Source organism: Littorina saxatilis, linkage group LG2, assembly GCF_037325665.1.
Source record: "Littorina saxatilis isolate snail1 linkage group LG2, US_GU_Lsax_2.0, whole genome shotgun sequence".
Lineage (NCBI taxonomy): Eukaryota > Metazoa > Mollusca > Gastropoda > Littorinimorpha > Littorinidae > Littorina > Littorina saxatilis.
In genome coordinates this window covers 47,341,768-47,352,579 of record NC_090246.1, presented here as the reverse complement: position 1 = coordinate 47,352,579, position 10,812 = coordinate 47,341,768, and the positions used below count along the sequence as shown (strand labels likewise).

Sequence of the window (10,812 nt, the reverse complement as noted above, 5' to 3'; positions counted from 1 at the left end):
ACACAATAGTTATGAGACGAAAAACAAAAAAAGAATAAGCTCAATAGGCGTTGAACTCGACCTCTTGTATGAAGGTTATGAGAGTCGAAGATGGTCATATTATTTTATGTTGTAAGAGAGTAGGCCTAGAATTGTGCATGCTTTTGTTCTCTGGGGATTTTTGTCTTCAAACAATAATCTTGTTCATAACATTTGTGTAATTTATTTTTAAAGTCATGCATCTGTGATTGAAAATCCATAAAAACAAAATGTACGTTTATATTAACGATTCAGCAATCTTTAGCCTGCAAAGGTCTATAAGAGCAAGAAAAGTGAAATTTCATATTTTGAGTAATAACTTTCAATCATTTCTGTTTCCATGGTAACAGAAAACGAGAAGCATACGGGGAGGTAATAGGGTGCGTGCTTGACGCCACGATGGGTTGTCTTCCCGAGAGAAACCGTGTCCACTTTCCGGACAAAACCAAGGCCAGGGAAGGGCTCCGTTACATTTGCGATGTCAGTAAGGCGAAACAGTTCAGTAAGTAATGGTGAATTGTGACTTTTAAATCAAGCATGCTGAATGTTGATGATTTCAGCAAGAGGAGGGAGGGTATGGCCTTTTTTTGGTAGTTGATAAGCTGGATGGTTGGTTTATACGCACTTGCAATGTGTTAAGAATTTTCTTGGTTGACACACTCACAAATGTGTTTTTCCTTGTGAGGAGGTCTTTCATCCGTTGTTCTACCAGCCTTACGCTTGTCCTTCTTAGCTGTCTTCTCGGTCGGCTTCTTCTTCATGTATTTGTCATCATCGACGATGTTGTTGTTGTTGTTGTTGTTGTAAAGATAGCGTTGTTGTTGACGTCGTTCTTGTTCCAGTTGCTGTTAAAGAGATGCGATAATGACTCATGCACAGCGTGGCGGTGACCTTACGAATATGTTTCCACTGATGATATGAAGGAGTAGGCCTACATAAGACAAACTGTCGTCTAGACATTCTTAGTCCTTTCCTTGGGAGAATTATATAAGAAGTGACAGAACGTTTAGCTTGACGACAGTATTCGCATGAATGACGTCTTCTCAATCTTCGCTTCGCTTTTGACATCTGAGATTTCATTGTAGAAGGGAGGGTCAAGAACGGACGTCTGGGATTGTTTCATTGATGTCGTATCTCATTAAAATCACTGCCTTTGTCGTGGTTCCACAGACGTGAACATGACGTGCGGTCAAACCCACTTCCCCAAGGTGTTTGACTGTATCTACCGCGACACTCTCCTGGAGGTGCGCAGTGCCTCCTTGCCCGCCCACATCGACCCAAAGCTCATCTGCAGGTCAGTTCATGGGCGGTACAAACGCAACAAAGGGGGGGGGGGGGGGAGTCTTATGAATGGTTCGCTCGTGCCTTTAGACAGAAATCTTTATATAGGTAAGGGGGCAGAACGGACCTCCTAACTTTTGCCTTAATTATTCCTGTGGACTAGTATCAACACAAGACAATTTAATATCCTATAACAACCCCGTCTGATTTAGAAGTACTTCGGTTAAAACAGAAACAGCAATGAATACGACAAAATGTTACGTTACAGACATTATTATCTTTGCAAAGCTTAGAAGACCCCACGGCTGTAAGTAGCCTAGCTAAGTCCAACAGTATAAAAGTTGGAAAATCAACTTCTCAATAGATTAAATAAAAAATATTCTGAAACGAACTGATGATCATGATGCTGTCGCTGCTTCTTTTCCTGTAGATGATGACGACGACAACGACGACGACGACGATGATGATGATGATGATGATGATGATGATGATGATGATGATGATGATGATGATGATGATGATGATGATGATGATGATGATAATACATTTCTATTTGCAGGACATACGAAATAGCCGATCTCTGCTGCTGGGAGCAGCTACAGGTTTGCGGGACCGACACCGCTGCAGCTTACACAAGACTGATGTCTCAGTATTTACGTCCGCCATCTTGTTCTGCTGCCGCCATAACAGTTGCATTTTCCTTACTCGCACTGGTCTTCGCCTTGGTTGCCAGCTTAAAGGTTGTGTTGTAGCAAGTGTTCGCTGGGTATGTAGTGTGTATAGCATGTATGAATATTGTGTGAACAGTACATGTGCTGAATTTGTCCGTATGGTTAATTGTTTTATGTAGTGTGTACATTTATATGTTCTATTCTGTATATGTTCTTTTGTAAAGGGCCTAGAGCCATAGGTTAGGCACTTAAAAATGTCCAGTCATTATTATTATTATAAGTTAGGAAGACCCAACTCCGCGCTGTACTTAAACGATGTGATATTGACACGACTGCATGATAATGCTCACTGGACTATCAATATTGTGTAAAGTGCGTTACTCTCGAGGCTGCATGCATGAACATACTCCATGTCGGACTATTGTGTAAAGAAGGTTGTTCTCAATGCAGCCTGCACTGATGAACGTACTTCATGTCAGACTATTGTGTAAAGAAGGTTGTAGTCAATTCAGCCTGCATGAAAATACTCCATGTCGGACTACTGCGCAAAGAAAGTTGTTCTCAATGCAGCCTGCATGAACATACTCCATGTCAGACTATTGTGTAAAGAAGGTTGTTCTCAATGCAGCCTGCACTTACGAACATAGTTCATGCCGGACTATTGTGTGAAGAAGGTTGTTCTCAATGGCAACCTGCATTGATGAACATAGTTCATGCCGGACTATTGTGTAAAGAAGGTTGTTCTCAATGGCAACCTGCATTGATGAACATAGTTCATGCCGGACTATTGTGTAAAGAAGGTTGTTCTCAATGCAGCCTGCATTGATGAACATAGTTCATGCCGGACTATTGTGTAAAGAAGGTTGTTCTCAATGCAGCCTGCACTGATGAACATAGTTCATGTCGGACTATGGTGTAAAGAAGGTTGTTCTCAATGCAGCCTGCATAAACATACTTCATACTGCACTATTATGTAAAGGAGGTTGTATTCAATTCAGCCTGCATGAACATACTCCATACCGGACTATTGTGTAAAGAAGGTTGTAGTTAATTCTGCCGGCATGAACATACTTCATGTTGGACTATTGTGCAGAGGACGTTACCCTGCTGTCTGACAAATATTCCCTGAACAAACATCTAATGTGTATCTTGTACATTTTGTGAACGATTTTAATGACTTAACCCAAAGCGGGTTTCCGGCCTGTTGTTTGTGAATTGCACTTTGTCAGTAAAAGGAGTTATCGAGTCACCAAAATGGATTTGAAGCGATGCCTTTCGCTTGATAAGAAACTCACCTCTCTCTCTCTCTCTCTCTCTCTCTCTCTCTCTCTCTCTCTCTCTCTCTCTCTCTCTCTCTCTCTCTCTCTCTCTCTCTCTCTCTCTCTCTCTCTCTCTGTGTTAGTGAAATAATGATTTCCATTCTTTTTCATCAGTGTGTATGTTTGATGATTTAGCCTATGTAATGTAATAGGTATTTTGATAGACTGAAAAAGAGGGACTAAAGTAAAGTCAGATTGAAGGAGGATGGTGGAGGAATATAAACGGATGATCATTGACTCACCTTAGTCACCTGATTCAAGAGTGTCCTTGTGTGTATGCGTGTGTCTGTCTGTCTCCCAATCTGGCTGTGCCTCTTTACAAGCGTACATGTGGTGTGTGTGTGTGTGTGTGTGTGTGCGTGTGTGTGTGTGTGTGTGTGTGTGTGTGTGTGTGTGTGAGCGCGCGCGCCACTTTGTGCGTCTGTGTATGTGTTCTTTGTGTGTGCGTGCGTGTCTCTGTACATGTGTGTCTGTTCGGCTGTGTGTCTTTATCTCTATTTGTGTCTGTGTCTTTCCCTCAAGTCTGTGTGTCGGTATAAATATGATACAAAGATGGCCAATGTAAACAGTACAGAACTGAGGGTGAAAGAGAGAACGAGGACCTGCGTATATTTGCATAGAACGTGTCACACTTTCAATTCATCGTCGCATCCTTTCATACAAAATGTGAGGGCCTTCACATTTCACATTCCACATAGACACTCTTTTGCGAAAGTCGTGCATGCACATACATTCTTTGAGTTCAACGTCTTACGGTTCAAATACTGACGTACTTGTATTTGCTGCTTTTTAGTGTAATTCGTTTTTTGTCTGATCCGAACGATTGGCCGCAATTGCCTAAAAAGTGTTAAAAAAAACCACAATTTATTAATCATGCAAAAACATCTTGTGTGTGTGTGTGTGTGTGTGTGTGTGTGTGTGTGTGTGTGTGTGTGTGTGTGTGTCTGTGTGTGTTTGAGTGTGTGTATGTGTGTAGGTGTGTGTATGTGTGTGTGTATGTGTGTATGTGTGTGTGTGTTTGTGGGGGTGTGTGGGTGTGTGTGTGTATGTGTCTCTTTGTTTGTGTCTGTCTGTCTCTTTGTTTTTGAGTGTTGGTGTGCATGTATGTGCATGCGTACGCGTGTGTCTGTGCCCACAATCTTTCTTTCTCTCCACCTCCCCCCCCACACACACACACACACAAACACACACACACACACACACACACACACCAAGCAAACATTCAACAGGCTGTAACAAAAATAGATTCACATGACCAACTGACTTTTCTGCACAACTCGACTTACAGGATGGGGGTACAAATTCAGGGAGGAGCAATATGTTTAAATGGGAGGACCTGGTCGGTTACTTCTTCACACCGTTAGGCGTAACCAACGTGCAATTAGGCGGAGTCTAGGGGAAAGGAAATCAGAGAAATGAGCCAGTTAATTGCAGATACATCTCCATGTACTCTTCTCTTCTTTCACTTAACAGTCGTTCTGAAGGGGAAGAGGGAGGAGGCCTGTCACATCTAACATCATGTCCTATATTTTCGCTACATTTTCTCGGTTCAGCCCAACATCTTGAATTGCGTCAAGATCTTATGTTCTTTGTGTGAAATCCCAGCGTCAAATTGAGTACAAACAACACATATGTAGGTCTGTAGAGAAACAAGAAATATATGTCTCTCGTATAGGCGTTTATTTGTTCAATAAGGCTTTTGGAAAACAGACAGAGGAACAAAGGCAGTCGTGATATGATAATAAAGACCCAAGGGATGGATAGGAGTGCCTCGGATTTACTTGCTCCTGTGCGTTGTCAGATACGAATTGAATTAAGGTGTGTGTTATTTGCTTAGTTAAGATTCATCACTAGTAGGGTTGTAGTCTGCTTTTGAATAGGTTGAAAGCTGAAAGATGCATTGGCAAATGAAAATGTTGTGCATCTATATGAATTATCTGTATCGCTTTTTAACTGGTCTTCGTAAAGTATGGGTGTATTTGTTTGCTGGAGCTTTTGGTAGAGGGCTTTAAAATAGATGGGAGACGCACAGAGGTTATAATAACAAGATAGGATCTAAGCTGCAGAGGGACAAAATCAACGACAGGATGTGTACACGCACATACAGCTGGCACGGCACGGTGCTGAACCACGATTATCACCAGTCGAGACAGACACTAACTCTCTCTCTCTCACACACACACACACACCACCTGCACTCCACACACACATACTCACACACATACACACCACCTGCACACACAAATACTCTCACACACACACACACATACACACACACATACATACAAACACACACACATACTCTCTCTCACACACACACACACACACACATACACACACATATACACACACACCCACACACACACACACACACACACACACACACACACACACACACATTAATACTCTACGAGAGTTCTTGGCCTGGAACTACCATTCTCGCCGATCATAACTCTCTCTCTCTCTCTCTCTCTCTCTCTCTCCGCTCTCACACACACACACACATACACACGCACACACACACACACACACACACACACACATATATATATATATATATACATATATATATATATATATATATATATATATATATATATATATATATATATACCATTCTCAGTCTGGCAAAGGTTACGCACACACACACTCACACACACACACACACACACCCACACATTGAACCCAGGGCCGGACCAAGTTCGTTTGAGGGGGGGGGGGGGGGGTTCCAACTGAAGGCAGGGGTCCAAAGTCCACATTTTTTTTCTCTGAGAGGTACATTGGATGGCCAGGGGGGGGGGGGGCCGGAACCCCAGGAACCCCCCCCCCCCCCCCAGATCCGGCCCTGTGAACCCACGACTTGGGACTTGACAGTATCCCCGCGACCACTTTGCTCGCTTGAAAGGTGGAGGAAAATGAGTAAATAAGTGTATGAAACTCAGTTCACAAAAGAAACAAAGAAAGCACCAACATGGATCGGTGCCTTGACCACAGAGAGAGTAAAGCGTCTGTTTCACTGCTCAGCTGTCTGTGTTTGTATTGTGACAGCGAAAGATGGGCAGACTGACTTAGACTAGAGACATAGTGAAAGACAAACAGAAAATGAAACAAGCCATATGTACCTTCCCGTGTAAAACATCTTGTAAACTCACACGTCCGTGAATGCTCGTCAAAATACTCAAAGGCATTCTTCGATAATGCAGTGGTATAAACCAAAATTCTTCAGTGCTCGATTGATTTCTGTGAAAAGTGGATATAATGCAAAAATTATAAAGAAAAGTTCTATTTTCACACTTTCTGTGAGCTTGCGGACGTTTTGTCAATAATGACACGTTCCAATAACCTATCATTCTTGTTCTTTGATTCCTATTCATTTAATTCGAATCATCAATTCAATTCATTAATTTAATCTGCATTGTTACAGAGCATTTTCGAGTAAATAGTTGTAGATCTGCATCTAAACTGAAGTTCAGGGAATTTCTCTGTGACTCCACCACTACACTTTTCACAAATAGCTTCTTAGATACTATCTGTTTCAGAATGATGATTGACCGTGATACGCTGTTCGGAATTCGCGGTGGGACCATTCCAAGGGAAACAACTCTTAGCAGTAACGTTTGCAACAAGATAGCGGTCTTACTTCCCCTGTTGTTTCTCGAATATCCTACAAAACTTGTGTCTGCAACAAGGCTTGAAAACTAAAAAGTGGAGCGGGGTGAGTGTGTGAGTACGAAGGATGGGCACGACTTTGTTTAATTTACTAATGAATTGCTAGCGCCTGCATAGCTTACTGAAGTTTTTTTTTAATTTTTTAATTTTTTTAATTTTCCAAGCACATCATGTGGGGCGTTTAATAAATACAACTGATTGTTACAATATTCCTTATAAACTTTTAAAAATGTGTTTGAGCTACAATGGACATTAAAATTTTCATGTACAATACCTCTTTTTCTTTTTGCTTTTTTTAATTCGTTAATCTCCTTTAAATGTGTATGTGTTGTTGGAATATGTGTTGGTGAGAAATATGTATGCGTATAACCATAGACCTAAATATAGGTCCCTGGTATAACCATCAAACCAAAGATATATGGGCTAACATTTTCATAAAATATGTTTGTCTGACATCTAAACATAATAACAGCACATACACCGGTACACTTCAATAAATCTATATGTAGGCCTACAGTTATCTTATAACATCCTGATCGTATTGAGTTTTAAAAAACCCGGCATCGTTTCTTTACATAGGTAAACCACACCTAAAGCCTATCTTACCCCCGATCCATCCACTCGCACCCCCGCCCAGTCACACGCACACTCATACATATGCATCCCTAAAGACAGATACACGCATTCTCGTCCGTCCGCTCACTCCCACCCGGTACCCCCCTCATGCATAATATTCACAAACGTCACATATCACTTCACCTCATCTCGACTTATACAATACTCACAATCTTCTAATGTACATTACATTTTCCAATATACAATTCAAATCGTATCTATCACCATACTTATATTTACTAATACACATTTTTGCAATCAAAATAATGTGATTAATTACCTTATTATTTTGGCATATATTACTAGGTTGATAACCAAACAAAACATCGTGTTCTGAAAGGTGCACATTTAATCCTGTATTTCTACAAATATAATGGACAACATTTTCCCCAAAGCTCGTCAACTTCTCACACTGCAAAAAAAAAAAAAAAAAAGCGTTCAACATAATCAATGTGTTTACAAAATGTACATAGTTTTGTTTCTCTAATTTTCATTTTATTTAATAATGGGATAAATTTGTGGGATAAATATTATGCAATATTTTCCATTGTAACAATCTTAATCTTTCTTCTTTTGTACATTCGCTTGCTAACAGCAAATAACTGTGATCTAGTTTAACCTGATATTTATGTAACCAATAATGATGTAACAGCGCAAGGCCCGCTCGCTTTAGACTGGACTATCATCTTGAACACGCGGCCAGTACAACTGGCCTTGACACGGAACGATTCAAGGGGGGCAATCTCAGTCATCTGAAATGGGGAAATCCAAACGCAATCCGCTTTGTTCGATTTTATGGGCTTGGACGATAGAGAAAAATAAGAAAAGCAAAAGCTGGAGTCCAGTCTGGACGAAACTGCTATCAAGAACGCAGAATTGATTTTTTCTGAGTTTTTTTTAGCCGTAAGCGCCATGTTTATCGGAGCAGGAAACTCTTCTAGAGTGAGGCCCCTTTGTTGGTTTCACTGCGGTGAACAGCAGTTATGAGAAATTCGAAATGAGAAATGGCGCTTACGGCTAAAAAAAACCGCAGAAAAAATCAATTCTGCGTTCTTGATAGCAGTTTCGCCCAGACTGGACTCCAGCTTTTGCTTTTCTTATTTTTCTCTATCGTCCAAGCCCATAAAATCGAACAAGGCGGATTGCGTTTGGATTTCCCTCTTTCAGATGACTGAGATTGCCCCCCCTTGAATCTTTCCGTGTCAAGGCCAGTTGTACTGGCCGCGTGTTCAAGATGCTGGACTATCAGCATGCGAAACTTTCTCGCGGAGTTTAATGATCACAGGGTTCCGCGTGTATGCGCGTGTCAAGGTCATTATTGTGTTCGCCTGCTCGCGGACTGGCTGTGTTTTTGCGAAGTACAAGCGCTCGCACAGCAGTCTTCATTGCGCCGTACTCAAAAATTCTAGAGGGACTGTATCCTATCTTTGTGCACAGCTGGTTAAAAGGAATCATATCTCCGTTAACCCAAATATATTTCACCGTATCTAAGTGCGCTTCTATCCACTTGTTAAAATATAAGCTTTTATTTTTATAAACCACATTTATATTGTTCCACAAACATGGATCGCCAAAGCAATCTTCTCTCTCAAAAATCAATGCTTTATTATGAATCCATTTTAAGCGGAGAACTTTCCAAAAGTTTGATCGAATGCATTCAATACCTTGGAACAGTTTTAGCAGTGTTGTGGCTTTAAAACAAAGTAAATTTCTTCCCAATACCTGATAAAGACTTAAAATCGTTGTCCACGGTTCATGTTTTCGCTGTTGAAGTTTTGCTGCCCATGTGAGTAAAAAAGAAGTCTGCATATCGTGGACGTTTATCATCTTAATACCACCTTCTTCCACCACATTACAGAATACATTTCGTTTAACTCTTTCAAAGGCTTTTGTATTTGAATACTTTCTTTTCCAGAGAAACCTGAACAAAATAGTATTCAACTTATCGAGAACTTTAACAGGGGCAAGAAGCGCCTGCATAACGTAAACAAATTGTGAAACTAAGAAGGACTTAATAATACATAATTTGCTGCTTATACTTAAATTTCTTCTTGACCATCTGCAAATGATTTGTTCAACTTTTTCAAGTATTTTGGACCAAATTTCCATAATTTCAGAGGCTCACTGAAGGTGTTATTTCTTGATGTGACGGTTTTACTGGTACAGTCGAATTTGTCTATAACGACCACCCAATGGACAGTTACCTAAAGCAGTTGATCGCTATAAAAGGATGAAATATATTTAAAAACAAGTCGCGTAAGGCGAAATTACTACATTTTCATTTAGTCAAGCTGTTGAAATCCCAGAATGAAACTGAACGCACTGCTTTTTTTTTTAACCGAGATAATACAGCTTCGTCAATCCCCGCGGCAGTCGTTTTCCCGTGCAACACGAAGTTAAATTGACGAGGCAGAATAGCGCAATAGCGTACGTGCTGCGGTAAGCAGGAAAGCACGCTTTTCTGTATTCTTTTTAACTTTCTGAACTTGTTTTGAATAAAACATTATATCTATGTGATTTTGGAATCAGGAAATGATAAAGAATAAGATGAAACCATTTTTGGATCGATTTCTTACATTTTAATTGTAGCACTTATTAACCTATTTTCGTTTAATTGTGATCACATTTTAAGAGTAAGCATAACATATGTATATATTTTTAGATTCAGAATTTGATGAAAAATACGATTCAATCAATTTTGAATCTGTTTGCGACAATTTCATTAATTAATTTGTAAGCCTCCAAGTTGAAATGCAATACCAAAGTCCGGGCTTCGTGGAAGATTACTTGACCAAAATTTCAACCAATTTGGTTCAAAAATGAGGGCGTGACAGTGCCGCCTCAAGTTTCACTAAATGCCGGATATGACGTCATCGAAGACATTTATTGGGAAAAAGAAAAAATGGTCAGGGGATATTATACCCAGGAACTCTCATGTGAAGTTTCATGAAGATCGGTCCAGAAGTTTTCTCGGAACTGATCTATACACACACACACACACACACATACACACACATACACACACACACACACACACACACACACACACACACACACAGAGACAGACACACACACACACACGCACACACACACACACACACACACACACACACACACCACGACCCTCGTCTCGATTCCCCCTCTATGCTAAAACATTTAGTGAAAACTTGACTAAATGTAAAACAAATCTGAAAAAACCTCACTAGGGCTCCTTTTGATGTTTTTTTCCTGTCAAGTTG

At 40.5% G+C, this 10,812-nt stretch overlaps 1 protein-coding gene across 2 annotated transcripts in view; it reads left to right on the top strand.

Annotated features, from left to right (window-relative positions):
- Nucleotides 1–7,364, top strand: part of LOC138959088 (uncharacterized) — a 52,540-nt gene extending 45,176 nt beyond the window's left edge. Inside the window, exons 5-8 of one of the 2 annotated variants that reach the window (XM_070330440.1) lie at nucleotides 369–520; nucleotides 1,189–1,312; nucleotides 1,859–2,065; nucleotides 6,829–7,364. In XM_070330440.1, the coding sequence (XP_070186541.1) occupies nucleotides 369–520; nucleotides 1,189–1,312; nucleotides 1,859–2,051 (469 nt within the window). In that variant the 3' untranslated portion in view covers nucleotides 2,052–2,065; nucleotides 6,829–7,364. Of the gene's footprint in view, nucleotides 1–368; nucleotides 521–1,188; nucleotides 1,313–1,858; nucleotides 3,536–6,828 lie in introns of those variants that run through there. The other variant, XM_070330439.1, reaches the window with a different exon arrangement.
- The last annotated feature ends 3,448 nt before the right edge of the window (nucleotides 7,365–10,812 follow it).